Here is a 16,959-nt window from a genome sequence, read left to right on the forward strand (position 1 = left end):
CTGAAACTTCTTTTCTCTGACTATGACCACTGTTTCCTGTTTCTCAAGATTATTGTGGTTGCCCATTGCATCTACATTCATACTAATTTCTACCATTAACATCCATGCTGGACCTGCTGATGAACTGCATACACCCACATACTTGGTTAAATTTCCAACTCTTTCCCTGAACAAAGTATTTTACCATAACATATCCCAGATGGAACACAGGGGACAATAATTGATGTGGATAGTTACAGAAGTTGTACATACCTGGCAATAGGGTAGTTACATTGTTGTTGTCCTCGGTCCCACAGCTAAGAAATACATCAACAGTGTCTTGGTCAGAGAGATCCAACATGTCCATCTGTTCCAGCATGTCCACATTGACCTCCATGGAAGAAATGCTACCTAGGGGAGCTGGAAAGATGTAGGAACTATCAGAGGTCACACTGCATGAAGAATTCTCATAATAGCACAGGGCAAGGCCTACACACAGTTTGATAATTGTTTATATCTGTTAGATATTAGCAACTGTCATAATGGTTTCCACCAAGGTCCTCTGTTCCAGCAGGAACAGAGATTCAATCTCATTGGTCGAAGGGTCTGAACTCCCTATAAAAGGGCTGCTGTCAGATTGAACCTTTGCTGGATTGTACATAGTTGTTCTGTTACAATAAAGAGCTGTTGTTGCCTAAGCCTGAGTGTGCCTTTCCTTTACTCAATCTAAGACTGGCGACGAGGATGGGATTGGAAGGCAACTAGGTGAAACAAAAAGAGCGTAGCAATCCAGCAAGTAAATCGAGCCCAGAGCTCAGCGCGGTTTCGAGCAGCCATTTTCGAGCAGCAAACTCAAAACACCTTCAGAACACAAATTGGCCATGCACGCCCCACCGACTCTGTACGACCCAGTCACCGAGCACTGGGAATTGTATATGCTGAGGTTCGACTGCTTCCTCGAAGCCAACGACCTCGTGGGCCTTTCTGAAGGCCACAAGAAGAACATGTTCCTGGGTTACTGTGGACGGGAAGTGTTCGAAACAGCCAAAGATCTATCTAAGCCAACACCACTCCAATCAGTCACTTGGTCAGTGCTCCAACAGACGCTGAGGACACACTATGCTCCCAAGCCATCTAAGCACGTCCACCGGCACGAATTTAATATCCGCAATCAGAAAGAAAGCGAATCAATCAACGAGTACATTGCGGCACTAAGAGAGGCCGCAGCGTACTGCAAGTTCAGAGACCTAGATGAGCTTATACTTGACCGCATCATATGCAGTGTGCGGGACATTAATTTACAGAGGAGATTACTTGCCAAGTCTAATCTCACGCTACAAATTTCCTTGGATGAAGCCAGGGCATCCGAATCTGCTGTTAAGTCTACAGAAACCCTGCAGCACCAAAGCACTCCACAAGGTTGATCATTTTTTCCAAATTCAACATATCATGCCAAGTGCTACCACAAGGAAAAGCCCTTCTGAGCTTCTCATGGGTTGCTGTCTAAGGTCCCACTTAGACCGGCTACACCCAAACTATTGTGCCTCATCACCCCCAGACTCAACAAGCAAAATTCGGAATTTTAGCATAGGGGATTCAGTTTACGCCCACAACTATGCCAGGGGAACTCTGTGGATTCCTGCCACAGTGATAGGCATCACCGAGCCTCGCTCTTATCTCGTAGAGCTCGAGGATGGTCGGAATTGGAGAAGGCACGTTGACCAACTACGTAGCCGCATCTCCAACTCCACTCTTAGGCAGCCAGAGGTAATTCCTGCATGAGTTAGCCAAAGCCCTACCTAAAAGGAGCACGAAGTCACTCCTACCACAGCCAACTCAAACCCAAAGACACCGGGATACTCATCTACTTGTGTTGCAGGCTCGCAGCGAGCTCCGAGCAAACCAGCTCTAGAAGCTCCGGCCGTGGTCTGTGAAAGTTTCCAGGAGCTTCCACCAGGTGAAGCTGCAGAGCCAACAGGTCCGTCCGACCTGTCCGAAGAATACCCTCCGACTGAACTGTGCAGGTCTGGCAGAGCCACCAAAAAGCCCACCTACCTGCGTGATTATGTCACAAGTCGTTTGGTTCCATCTAAGAGGGGAGGGGATTGTACATAGTTGTTCTGTTACAATAAAGAGCTGTTGTTGCTTAAGCCTGAGTGTGTCTTTCCTTTACCCAATCTAACAATATCTATGCCTATTATGGAAGAAATGGATCTCCATTTCATAGCTTGCTGCCCAAATTAATCACAAGTAAATTACAAAGTTACTGACTGTTCTCACACAAATAACACATTGTTTTCCCATATTCTCATTCAGTACCATGAAACAGGGTAGGCAGCCTTTCTTGGAGCTTGGGGATTAAACTGAATTGCACAATGATGTAGAGAAGGCAAGGCTGCATCATAGTATCCACAGGACTAGTCCCCCCCCCCTATTTTTCTTCTTATTCTTCTTTTAGGTTTTCTATGTGATGTTTTGTTATTTTAACAGCACTGAACCTATTTGAGGGCACATGCTGTTATTTTTATAGAGTTGTTTGGGCTCAAGGTGGGAAGAAGCTGTCTTCCTGCTGAAAAGCAGTGGTACAATTGCTATAAAGCGTCACAAAAAGAGATATGGAGTAGAACACTGGTACTTGATGATACAGGATACCCATGTAAGGTCTATAAACTTGACACTTGAACTTACGTCTCCTGTGTTCTATCTGCAGGTGTGATACTGGGAAGAAGAAATCAACATCATGCTGGAAAACTTCTTCAAAGAATCTTTGCCTTTCCCAAAGTTTAAGTTGCTGTTGTTGCATCTGCTCAGGGTCCAGCCCTCGCTGCCCATTTTCAATCTCAGCTGAAATGAAATCAGAATGAAAAGTTGAAATATGGAAGTGTTTTCTCCTGCTTCTTCCAGAACCAAAAATTGTCCTTAACAATATGCAGGATAGAAACACATTTCTTTAAAGAGAAATGGTAATGGTTTGAAAAAAGTTTCACTTCTGTTGGTTTTTTTTTTTTTGCACAGGACAGGAAGCTGGATTAAAATTATCTCCAAAATCCTTTTCTATTTTTAGATACTTTCATGCTTTCATGATTCTGGAGTTTTGCTTTATTATCACTTCCTGCCAAGTAGGAACAAGCCCCAGAAAAGCATTTTTAGTAGTGGTGAAAATCAGAAGGCTTAACACTTTGTAACTACCGTATTTTTCGGACTATAAGATGCACCCGTGTATAAGATGCACCAAGACTAAGGTAACCAGACATCCCGATTTCAGCGTGACAATCACGCTTTATAACAATTTGTCCCGTTTCCCGCCGAGTTCTTAAAAAGTCCTGATTTTCTGGCTTCATATTGAAAGCCCAGTGGATTTGCTTAAGAAATCCTAACTGGGGCAAGACAAAAGACACCCTGTCTAATCCCTCTCTCTGTCTCAGTACTTTCATTAAAGATATTAAAACGTTAAAGCAACAAAACGGACCTCCCCCCCCGCACCGCTTTTACCTCATTTTATAAGAAAAATGGGGCTGCCCTTGAAGAGCATCCGGCGACTTCAGCTAGTACAGAACGCGGCCGCGCGAGCGATTGTGGGTGCACCTCGGTTCACCCACATAACACCTATCCTCCGCGAGCTGCGCTGGCTACCTGTCGATCTCCGGATGCGCTTCAAGGTGCTATTAGTCACCCATAAAGCCCTGCATGGTAGTGGATCTGGGTACTTGAGAGACCGCCTTCTGCCAATTACCTCCCTGCGATCAATTCGATCTCATAGATTGGGCCTCCTCCATATTCCATCGGCCAGCCAGTGCCGGCTGGCAACTACAAGGAGGAGGGCCTTCTCAGTAGTAGCCCCGACCCTTTGGAACGAGCTCCCCGTGGAGATTCGTACCCTCTCCACCGTCCAGGCCTTCCGCACAGCCCTTAAGAATTGGCTAGCCCGTCAGGCCTGGGGATAAGGATAGCCGCCCCTCCCGAATGATGAATGTATGTTGCTTATTACTTTTATTATATGTGTCTATGTCATTGTTTGTGTTCCCCCTCCCTGATTTTATGTGAGCCGCCCTGAGTCCCCTCAGGGAAAAGGGCGGCCTACAAATGTTAATAAAATCTAAATCTAAATCTAAAAAAAATGATCTAGTACCAGAGCTGCAGGAAATGGCTAGAGAGGTTACTTCCTGGATTTTCCAGAGGGGAGGGGCATGGAGGTTGGAGGTCTGCTCTGAAAAATGGTGGCATTTTTCCCTGACTAATTTCACCATTTCAATTTGCTCAGTTCTTTGTATTAACATCTACATCATTCTGGGTTTACTTGGAGTGCAAGCCTGCTGGTAAGTGGGTTTTTTTCTTTTCTTTTTTAATGTATTTTAAAATAATATTTTATTTATTGTGCATAGGATTTATTAAAATAGTTTTATTCTGTGTGGATTTAAGTTAAGAACTCCCTGTTATTAAGCTTTCCTCAATTAATCTCTGAGTAGATTCCCACCAACTTCAAGATCCCAAGGGCACATCTTGGAAGCTACACCTTTGCTTAGTTTATAGATGATGTCTTTCCTTAAATATGAAAATAAATACATTTATTGTTCAAATGTGTACATCTCAATAGAAATGACTCTCAGGGGTGGCAATAATCCACTAAAATAATAATATAAAACAGTAATTACAAAAACAGGAGCAACTGTTATGAAAATTATTATTAAAAAATAAAGAATAAAAATTGAGTTATTAAGTATATTAATTGCAGCAACCACAATACAATACCTCGGTCCTTCTTTTCATTAAACTAGACATACCCAATTCCAAGGAATTAAAAGACGCTTGCTCCTGGGGAGGAAAGCTATGGCAAATCTAGACAGCATCCTAGAAAACAAGGTGACCAGATTTTCAGTAAAGAGGGACACCTTTGACTGGGGGTGGGGGCTTGATTAAAAATTTTATACGGAGCAACAAAAATTTTCATACAACGCAAAAATAGTATTGTAATATTTTTTTATTTCAACATAACTACAATTTACAAATATAAATTGTAACTGTTGCCAAACATCAAAATTTTGATCACGTGACCATGAAGATGCTGCAATGGTCGCTAAGTGTGAAAATGGTCGCTAAGTGTGAAAAATGGTCATCAGTCACTTTTTTCAATGCCATTGTAACTTTGGTCACTAAGCCCATTATATCACCTTTCTTGCCACAGTTCTTAAGTGAATAACTGCAGCTGATAAGTTAGTAACATAAGTGAATCTGGTTTCCCCATTTGACTTTGTCAAAAGGTGATTATATGACCCCAGGACACTGAAATAATCATAAATATGAATCTGTTGCCAAACATCAAAATTTTGATCGTGTGACCATGAGGATGCTGGAACTGTCGCTAAGTGTGAAAATGGTCGCTAAGTGTGAAAAATGGTCATCAGCCACTTTTTTCAATGCCATTGTAACTTTGGTCACTAAGCCCATTATATCACCTTTCTTGCCACAGTTCTTAAGTGAATAACTGCAGCTGGTATTTTGTATTTTGGATAGAATCTTTTTTTAAATTATCTTAGACTATTTTAAAAAAGATTCTATCCAAAATACAAAATACCAGCTGCAGTTATTCACTTAAGAACTGTGGCAAGAAAGGTGGTATAGTGACCAAAGTTACAATGGCATTGAAAAAAGTGACTGATGACCATTTTTCACACTTAGCGACCATTTTCACACGTTGCGACTGTTGCAGCATCCTCATGGTCACGTGATATAAATTTTGAAATTTGGCAACAGTTACAATTTATATTTGTAAATTGTAGTTATGTTGAAATAAAAAAATCTTACAATACTATTTTTGCGTTGTATGAAAATTTTTGTTGCTCCGTATAAAATTTTTAATCAAACCCCCCCTCCCCCAGTCAAAGATGTCCCTCTTTACCAATCTGAAAATCTGGTCACCTTAACCAAGATTTCAAAGAGGTAAGTAAGAAAAGAAAAGTTTTTGTCCTCCCTGGCACCCAGGAGCATTCTGCAGGCTTCAGCAGGGCTGGGGTAAGGCAAAAACACCCCTGTTTTTGCGAAAAATGGCCCATTTTTAATAAAAATGGGATGTGGGGGAGGGGCCTTGGGAGACCAAAAATGGCTGTGTTCGGTGTATAAGACACACCAACATTTCCACATTCTTTTAGGGGGGGGTGCGTCTTACACTCTGAAAAATACAGTAGCATTAATTATTTTCTCTTTTCAAGCTACTTTGAGTTATATGAAGAAAGTAGACCCAACAATTTCTGACCTGCCAAATCAGCTGGACTATTTTCTGCAGAACTATAACGTGATGCAAGATGATGCAAACCAAAGTTTATATTCTGACCAGCTAATCCGCTTCATTTTCCAAAGTCTCAAATAATTTATAATCCTTTCTAGAGTGTATTCATACTGCAGCACAGTTTATAGAACAGAATTCTTTTGCGAGGGGGGGGGGGGAGCAATGTGTACACAGCCTTGAGCTCTTGGATGCCCTGTGCTGGTAGTGTAAAAATGCAATGAATTTCCTATTTGTGATGATGAGAAAAAAAATCATTAAAAGTTTGCCCTGCAAAGCAGACCAGTTCTGTGAAATTCACAAAATGAACCCAAAAACAACATGGTAAAGACTTATTAAATTACCTAGGCTAAAGGAATCAGCAAGAAAGGCTACCTTCAAAATATCAAATTGATTGATTCCTTTTGATTCATTAAACCAAATTAAAAAAAAATACTTTGAAAGGATGCTGATAAATACTGCCTCTGAAGAGGATGTATTTGAAGGCAAATTTAATCATTATCCAATATGAAACCATTTTGACATGGTGGGAGCAATCTTCCTTATTTCCCATTTATTATTTCTTACCCTTTGAGCTTTGTCTATCTACCTATAGAAAAATAATTTGGTTTCACTTATCTCTAATCTATATAAATAAGTAAGTAACAATAAATAAGTTTTGATGTTTTGTATTAATAATTATGATTTTAGGTATTTATTTATTTAGTGTTTTAATGTGCTGTAAACTGCCCAGAGGGGCTTGTTCTATGAGATGGGTAGCTATATAAATGATCGATAGGATAGATAAGCAAACAAACGAACAGACAGACAAGAAATGTTATATAAGAAACAAATAGCACAAGAAAAATATAATTCATTTAAATGTATTATTTCAGGATAGCAGGGCCTGTATCAAGGGAAAAGGGACATATTGATTCCCATATGACATTGATAATAAAAATGGGCCAAAAATATGATTTATGATAACTGTGATTTATAATCTATGACTTATCACTTTGTTGCTTGTATACACACTGACAGCTTATGCACTGGAGACAAATTCATTGTGTGTCCACTCCAGTCACGCTTGGCCAATAAAGAATTCTTTTCTGTTTTATTCTAAATGTTGAATGGAGCTCACAGAAGTGAGAACATGAATAGACAACTCTATCAATATTTTTATGCTAAACAAAGGACAAAAGCTTTGTTAAATATTTGCCAAGAACATTAGCATACCTTCTGATGTTAGTTTAGCAAAGCTAGTCTTAATTAGTTTTTAAGGTCATTACATTCTTAGTGTAGTCCTCTGTTTGAAGCTAATAGTTCAGGTTCTGCTTAGTTTATCAAGTTGTAAGAAACTGCTTGAACTGTGCAAAGAAACTGTCTTGTAGTTCGAGTGGTTTCACCTAATGCACGGTTTGTGGCAAAGTGCATCATTATGATCAGTCACTGGACAATTTGCTTATTTTCTGAATTAGACAACTGACCAAAATAAATTGAAATAATGAAGCCCATTTCAGAGGGAAAATAAACCAACCTTTAAAAAGAAAGATTGCTAAATCTGCTTCTTTTCAGTGTGATTAATATGAATGCAATCCACCCACATTTTCTTTTTTTGCGTCCTATAATCCCTTCATAAATTTTCTCCAGCATATACAATAATTGGTCCTTGAACACAGATAAAGATAAGCAAGTCTTTCCTTGGGTTTTTAAAAAATCAATTTTTAAAAATTATTTCAAAGATGCAACTCACAAAGAGACATAAAGGAACCAGATACAATCAAGTAATCATAGTCCATTATAAAAAGGCTGAATGTTGAGAAATCTCTTTTTTTTTCCTGGGGGAAAAAAAATCCACACGATCAAGGAACAAAGTAACAGCTGGAATAAGAATGGCCCCCTTGACCTTATCTAGGAGATTTTCCATAGCAAATATCAGATGCCTTTAAAAATTAAAAGACATTTCAGCTCCTCCATTCAACAACTGACGATGCAGGGACTGGCTAGACCGACATAAGGAAAATGTGATTACTAAGCTAGGCAGTGCCATAACCAAGGAAACAAAACAAATAATGAAAATTGTAATTGTCTCAAGTAGAACAGCCTTTTCAATTGCCTCAGGGGAAATTTCAGCTCAACAACAACAGTTAAACTTCCTGTTATGGGAGGGGGGAAAGGAAAGAGGGAGATGAGACAGTGTCTCTCTAGTCTGGCCTGCGAATTCAGCTCCAGATTTAGGGGGACCCCTAAATCCATTGACACCAACCAAATTGATATAATAAATATGCAATTTTGAGTTCTCCAGAACTTTTTATCAAGCAAATCACTGAATTCAGGAGAAGTAGTAAGCTACACTCCTAACATTTGGCTAGTCCTAAGAAACGCATCACCCAATGTTTGATTTGGAACTATTTTCCCCATGTATCAACCTGCCGAGGGCAACTTTTTATGTTTCAAGAAGTAATTCAAGAACCTCTGCTTTTCTACCTGAGCAATTACTCAAGAGCAAATCTATCCCACATGCCACCCTTCAAATATGCTGAGATTTCAAATTCCAGAATTTCCAGCTCGCACAAGATTCAATTAAAAGGGATTTGGTAGCAGATGATGAAAATAATGTCTCTCCTGTCCTGGAGACTTACAGTCACAACAGAGTAGTCCAACCAGATGCGTTGAACCATAAATTGCCAATCAGCATGTTCAAAAGCTAAGCATTATGGTAGTTTTTGTTGTTCAGTTATTCATTTACCTTCAATTTGCCCAAGCGTCAAGATCTTTTCCAATGACGCTTTCCTTTCATTATAGGTTCAAAATATCTAAGCTTCATCATTATTGCTTTTAGTAAGCAACCTGTGTTTACTTGATCTAGTATTAAATGATTTGTTCTTTCTCCCTTCAAGGGTATTTTCTGTCAAGTTTTTCATTCAACTTTACTTACTGCGTTTCCCATATATTGTTAAAAACTGGGTATTTTTGTTGGAATCATCTTTAATGAACCCATGAATTTCATTCCAGACAGTGTTGGGATTCCAGATCTTTTCCTACCAGTTCTATGAGAGCGTGTTTTATCAATTGCAGCAGCAGATACAATCAGAATAGGTGCTGATAATAATGATGTCATCTTTCTGACTAATGGACTCAGGGAAGTCAGAACTCTAACACTTTGCTCAGGTTCAAGAGATCCTTTATTAAGTACATCATATTGGCACAAGGTGAAGCTAGCTCTAAATTATTCCCGTGCTTAGGGATAGTTAAAAGAATGAGACCTCTCCACACCCCTTTGTCTCTCAGGTGACATGGGCCAATCAGTCCAGATGTAAAGGTTCCCCTTGCACATATGTGCTAGTCATTCCCAGCTCTAGGAGGTGGTGTTCATCTCCATTTCAAAACTGAAGAGCCAGCGCTGTTCGAAGACGTCTCCATGGTCATGTGGTCAGGATGACTAAATGCCGAAAGCACATGGAATGCTGTTACCTTCCCACCAAAGTGGTCCCTATTTTTTCTACTTGCATTTTTTACATGCTTTTGAACTGTTAGGTTGGTAGAAACTGGGACAAGTAATGGGAGCTCACTCCATTACGCAGCATTAGGAATTCGAACCGCCAAAATGCCGACCTTTCTGATTGACAAGTTCAGCATCTTAGCCACTGAGCCACTGCGTGCCATCCAGATGTAGATTTCCGCTCAACTTCAACAGGTGTCTGTTGATGTGACCTTGGTTCTCATGGCAGCTGATAGATGTTATGGCTAACCGACTGAGGCACCACATTCCTGAGTCTCCCCACTCCCTATGCTCTCCCCATTTCCCCTTGAATGGCAATCAAGAAACGAAGCAAAAGTAAGCATGGCTTCAGCTGAAGTCATTTTGCAGGTTGACAAATACTGCATATCTGAGAACTACATATCTAATCTCTTTAAAATCAGAGATAAATGCTGAAATCAACACTGCACAAAGGAGGCCATTGCCAACTTTAAAAATTCCAAGGTGTTCCTAATATATTCCCTTTAAATAATAAATATTTCAGAATCTGGGCTTGAGCTTCAAGGCTTATTGCAGACAAAGAGGAACTTTCATCCAGCTTAGATTCTGGCTGACACCATCAGCAGAAAAATATTTTTGGACACAGACACAGCCAATACGTATAAATATTTCTGTCTTCAAGGGTGTGACAATGAAAGCCATATACACAACTGTGTGATCCTATTTAGAGCTAGGGTGCAAATATAAACTAGTCTGTGAAAAACTGCTCAGCTCAGTCATCATTACTTAACTTAAAACATCCGCAGTCGAGATTTTCAAAGTGGAAGCTCCATGCCTTATTTGCATAATGTTTCCATGGGTTTAGAAATCATTTCCATTTATATATTTTCTAATACACATTTTTTCCTAAGGAAAAAATGTCTTTAAGGAAGGAAAGACAATTAACTGGTATTTTGATTGCTAAAGCTTACTGCAGGTGCTATCTCAGTTTGGAAGTAATGTTGACTATGCCCTACTTTACTAAATTGTTACAGGGATATTGTGGAAACGAGGGAAAGTATCGTATGTAATGCCTATGGCCGTGATGGCGAACCTATGGCATGGGTGCCACAGGTGGCATGCAAAGCCCTCTCTGCAGACATGCAAGCTGTTGCCCCAGCTCAGTTCCGCCGTGCATGTGCACGTGCTTTCTGCCAGTCAGCGGATTTTTCGGTCTCTGACGCGCATGCGTGGGGTGCATGTGTGAGATGTGTGTGCATGCATGGGGCCGCATGGACTGGGATCGTGTGCGCATGTGCAGGGTGCACACGGGGGGGGGGGCAGGGCTTGCGAAGGGTGTCCCCGCATTGTATTTCAGCATCGGCACCAAAAAGGTTAGTCATCACTGGCTTATGAACTATCTAATGGTAAAAGCAATTGGAACAAATACAGGCAGACTGGTCTTTTAATGACCATTGAAAGTCTGGATGGACTTACCTGGGTAGTACTTATGACTCAGAATTGAAGTTTTGATGATTTCCCCTCTCTCACCCCATGGGTGTTCAGCAATCAGGCCACATTTAGGGTTACTTGCAGCATCCCATGGTCACATAACCCACAATTTACAACAGTTTTGCAGAAAACCGGCATTTACTTCTGATTTTTGGCAAAACCATAGAGAAGCATTGGTTTGCTTAATGACCAGAGGATTTGCGTAAGGGCTGCCGTGGCTACTTTATGAACTCTGCATTCATTTAATGGCCACCACAAAAAAGGATTGTGAAATTGGGTCAATCACCTGGCAGATCTGCTTGGGAGCTGTCATGAATTACAACCATGAGGGGCAGGCTTCATCATGGTCAAATAACACATCTCCAAATTCTATGAAGTATATATTTTTGTTTGAATTCATACTTCTTAATAAAGCATGCCAGGGAAATATTTTTGTCATTATTTCTTCAATATTTATCTATTAATTTCTCCATTAACAGCATTAAACACAAAAAAACATAAAAGCTGCCCAAGGGACTAGAGCTTTCCAATGAAGACAGGTTGTAACATTGTAGAAAGTAGGTGAATGAGAATGGACATGATAGTAATAGATATAATGGTGTATGGTGTAGATAGTGGGCAAGGAGAAGCTATTTTCCTTTCCTGAAATGCTAGAAGAACCAGAGGACATCCAATGAAATTGATTGGAAAAAACTGGGATGGACAAAAGGAAATACATTTTTACACAACACATAATTAAATGTTAGGATTCACTACCCTGGGATGCAATGCTGCCTACCAGCTTGGTTGGTTGGAACAATTAATGGAAGTCTTGGGATCAATTACTATTAGCCTTGATGGTAATGGGACTGCCTCTGAAGTCCATCTGTTGGGAGACTAGTTGGCTTCCTAGTGCAGTTGGCGGGCCATTTGAGAACAGACTGCTAGACTAAATGGGTCAGGAGTCCAATCCAGCAATGCACTGCTTATGTTCTTATCTTCCTCATCTGATATTCCTCCCAGCTTCCTAACACATCCACCCACAATTAGAATAAAAATACTGCTTTACACATATTGCCAAGGGATGATAGACATATTTAAAGCCAAAGTTAAAGGCTTTAAAAGGGGATTGGTAAATTAATATTTAACAAGGGTGTTAATTTTGAAGACTCATGCCTCTAAATACTAATTACAGGAGAAATATGATGGGGAAAGGGTGTATTGTCGCATTTTACTTGTAAGTATCCCAGCATTATCCAGTTGGCTATAGTGAAAAACAAAACACAAGACAAGGATGAACCTTAGCCTGAATGAGCAAGATTATTCTTATGCTCTTGTGTTTTTCTTTTAGAAGGTGCAGTCTTGTCTTTAAATAGCCTTCACCAACTTTGGCACCCTTCAAATATGCAGATTTTTATAATACAATAATACAATACAATAGCAGAGTTGAAAGGGACCTTGGAGGTCTTCTAGTCCAACCCCCTGCCTAGGCAGGAAACCCTATACCATTTCAGACAGATGGCTATCCAACATCTTCTTAAAGACTTCCAGTGTTTGGAACTTCTGGAGGCAAGCTGTTCCACTGATTAATTGTTCTAACTGTCAGGAAATTTCTCCTCAGTTCTAAGTTGCTTCTCTCCTTGATTAGTTTCCACCCATTGCTTCTTGTTCTACCCTCAGGTACCTTGGAGAATAGTTTGACTCCCTCTTCTTTGTGGCAACCCCTGAGATATTGGAACACTGCTATCATGTCTCCCCTAGTCCTTCTTTCTCTTAAACTAGACATACCCAGTTCCTGCAACTGTTCTTCATATGTTTTAGTCTCCAGTCCCATAATCATCATTGTTGCTCTTCTCTGCACTCTTTCTAGAGTCTCCACATCTTTTCTACATCGTGGTGACCAAAACTGAATGCAGTATTCCACGTGTGGCCTTACCAAGGCATTATAAAGTGGTATTAACACTTCAGTCCCAGAGTTCACCAGTAATCATGGGTAATGTAAAGTTATGTTTTGTATAAAGTTTTTATTTTATTTTACAGTAATAAGCATACATAATTTGTGGACATTGCATTGACTGGGTCAATTTTTTTGGACAACATTAATAATAATACAGATAGTATGTGAAATTCTTATCTTCCAACTTCGACAATATTTATCTCATTTCATATTTATTTTACATTTCCCCATTTATTCATTTACACATAAATAACATTTCTTTGCTCCCTATACTTGTTATCCCTTTCTAGATATTGTGTCTTCAATATTATAAAAGTCCCTCATTATTCCACAATAGCTTCAATGTTCCAAATGTGTGGGATTACTAATAACACCAATTATTAACAATATTCAAACCATCATGGGATATATTTTTAACACACTATTAATATATTTTAACACACTATTAATGTTAATAAAACAATTACATTACTTAATTTTAGATTACCATCTATTAATCTGCACTTATTGTGATTATGGTATTTTCCCATGTTATTAATATATTTTCTTATTATCCATCATTTCTTAGTCTTTCTAAAATTCCATCATTTATTGATTTTTTGGTCAACCTTTTATCTCTGTAAATTATGTTTTATTTTGGAGTGGGATAACTATAGCTTCTCAGATGTTAGTATGCTATTTATTGACTGAGGTTGATAGAAGTTACAGTTCAACAATATCTGAAAGGTTAAAGGTTGCCTATTCTGTCTTTGATTACATCTAAATTGATATGTGCAATTTTAAGTAAACTTGTTCCTTTTTTGTTATTGTTCATTTTTGTGGATTCATTTCCTGGTTTTCTTGGTGATCTGTAATTTGCCAATCTACCCACAGTGCTCTGATAAATCTTATTAGGTCTCAGTCACGAATTCATTTGACATAGAATCGAACCTTATAACTTGTCTGAATGTTGTGGTCTTTAAAAAAAAACAGCACTCCTTTCTTTTCAACTAAATATCCAGAGCCAATCCTTATTCTTACTGCTTGAGAATACAAGGTTTAGTTTAAGCTCAGAAAGAAAGCTTTTTAAAATTAATTGCAGTTCTCATTCCTTGGTGGTCTAATTTAATACTGGTCACTATGCTGGGACTTCTCTTCTCCTGATTCTAATGTTTGAGCAAATGCACTATGAAACCAAGCCGAAGAAAGTGATACTAGGCATCAAGACAAAGAGAGATGGAACGGATTGGTACTGTGTAACAACAGGCCACAGCTTGGACAAAATGCTTTATGTTAGAGCCTGAATCAAAAAGATGTGTTGGGATTTATTTCCCAGATAAATTAACAAACCTGCTGATAGAGTCCTGATGAAATTTCATTAGCCAGCTGGGCAGCTGGCCACGGGCACTGAATTGCCATTATGTAATTCTTGGTGATAGTCAGCTGCTTTGTTGAGCAGCTGTTGGCAGGCCAGACTGCACTAGGACAGCAATTGAGGGCCAGAAATGGTGCCATCTTCTTTATCCTACCTTATATATCTTGGGCAGACAAGAAGGGCAACATGGTTTAGATATAAGCTTTTTTACATCTTTCTCACTGGCTTCTTTTTAGCAAAGAACAGAGCAGACGCCTTTCCTTCTCTTTAGGGTAGATGGGCTCTCTCACACACTGCTCGGTACTAAGATTGCCTCACTAGGATGGCATGTCCCCCATGGCTGTTATGTATTCATTCACAATGCTTCCTCTTGTGGGCTGCATTCTGTGTTTCAGGAGAGAAAAATACCTGCTGCTGGATTTTCTTTCCCAGGGCATTCAACCAACTCATTCACAATTGGGGGGTGGGGTGGACCGTGCAACAGTGCTTTCTCTTGAAATGCCTGCCCCCCACCCCCAATGCGTCTGTTACTTGAGTTCCAAAAGCACCAGCCTACTAATCCTTCCGGCTCTTACTGCACACTCATTATGCACTGAAGTCTGGGGCTGAATGTGAAAGCGAGGATTGTTAAGAAAGGAATGAATCTGGGAATGAAACCTGTAGATTTGCTTCTCATTCATCTGTTCATTATCTACATGAAAAGTTTTTCAAACAAAGAGAGGCTTCCCAGCAGTTGGATTAACCTTAGCATCAGGTGCTGTACCTTTCTCTGAAGGAAGAAGTGTATAAAGCTGCCAAAAGATGGATTTATGGGGTTAGCAATGTTATTTTTGATGGGCAACAGATTTCTATTGAATATATTCTGCATAAGAGTTGTATTCCATAATTTCATTTGAAATTATGTGTATTAATGTCTTCTGGAGGTAATTTTAACACATGGGTGAAGACTGAACACTGAAATGTATGGCATATGGAAAGAAAATAGAGGTGAGGAGAGGAAGATGGAAGGGAGAAGGAGAAAAGGAGAGAGGGTAGGAAGGGAAAGAGGAAGAGAGGAGTAGAGGCAAGGTAAGGAAAGAAGAAAGGGAAAGGAGAGAGGAAGGAAGAAAGTAGAAAAGGGAGAGAGGGAGAAAAGAAAGGGAAAAGAAGGTGGTGTCAAAACAGGCGAGGGATGGTAAACAAAGCAACCCAAATGGTATGTTATAATCCTGTAAATGGAATGACAAATGTATAAGAGCAACGAATGTAAAAAAGAATAATACCTATGTGAATGTATACCTATAATTGTATTTAGAGAGCAAAAAAAAAACTTTTCAAAAAAAAGAGTTGGTATTGCATAATTTTATTTGAAATTATGTGTATTAATGTCTTCTGGAGGTAATTTTAGCACATAAGTCAAGAACATTAACACTGAAATGTATGGCATATCCACATCACTTAATATCAGCACATCAAACTTTTCTAGCCTATGCAATAGACTTTATTGAAAGAACGGTATTACCTTCTCTAGTTGTACTTATTTACGTAAATTGAAAATTTTCAAGAGATTAGATAACAGTCCAGAAATTAAGACCAATATAGCTTTATAATCCATTTTTCTCAGGATATCTATAAAATGGTCCAACACAAGAAGTTTAATTTTCATTATTAGCTGCAAGTTTACAATAGCAAAATACCAGGAAGCTAAGAATACTTTTTGTATTTAATCATATTTAAAAGTGGCAAATTGCGTCGGCTGCCAATTTAATGTTAAATGTCATTTAATGAAAAAAGGTTTTACTCATGTTTGTTCTTTTTAGAAAAAAACTTACATTAGTCAATTAATTACTCATAGATTACCCCTTCCTACACAAATGTACATTTCGGATAGAACGTTGGAATTTTGAAGTTTAACTTGACTTTCTCATATTTTAATCTATTGCAATAACCACTACTAAGTTAGTTACTGAAATCTGATTAAGAAGTAGGTTGTCATGGTGACAACATTGGTCTACATCATTAGTATCTGGATTTATATGGACAGGATAGAATCTATAATAGATGAAGCTAATCATTTTTTCCTTCTTTTTGCAAACATTAGTTTGCCAGGGGCAAACTATTGAAGCTAGATTTGTACATGATTATAGGCACCTACTATATTTCTTAACAGATGTTTATTCTCAAATTATCTTGATGCTTCTGCAACTAAAATAATACAAATAGTCACATTGTGTGGGCCCAGAAAATCCTTATATCTAGAGTATAAAATTATCTAGCCACAATACTGTGGCTTCTCTGAATCTCTTTTCTCAAGTCTTAGGCGCCTAAGTTCCACAAGAAGGGTATGAAAAGTTCATCTCAGCAACTTGGCTTTGTTAACGATTCATATTGCAGCTCCCATAAAGATCCTGAATGTTTGTCTGTGTCAAGCTCTTAAAGCAAGAAAGATATGCTGAGGTTCTTCTACGGAGTTCCCTTTA

At 39.0% G+C, this 16,959-nt stretch overlaps 1 protein-coding gene across 1 annotated transcript in view; it reads right to left on the reverse strand.

The window, feature by feature from the left end:
• The window catches only part of DBNDD2 (dysbindin domain containing 2), a 40,418-nt gene that overhangs the window by 14,292 nt on the left and 9,167 nt on the right, over positions 1–16,959 (reverse strand). Inside the window, exons 2-3 of the mRNA XM_032218538.1 lie at positions 2,668–2,823; positions 253–399 (exon numbers count right to left, since the gene is read on the reverse strand). Of these exons, the coding sequence (XP_032074429.1) occupies positions 253–399; positions 2,668–2,823 (303 nt within the window). The remainder of the gene's footprint in view (positions 1–252; positions 400–2,667; positions 2,824–16,959) is intronic.

This window comes from Thamnophis elegans, chromosome 5, assembly GCF_009769535.1.
Source record: "Thamnophis elegans isolate rThaEle1 chromosome 5, rThaEle1.pri, whole genome shotgun sequence".
NCBI lineage: Eukaryota > Metazoa > Chordata > Lepidosauria > Squamata > Colubridae > Thamnophis > Thamnophis elegans.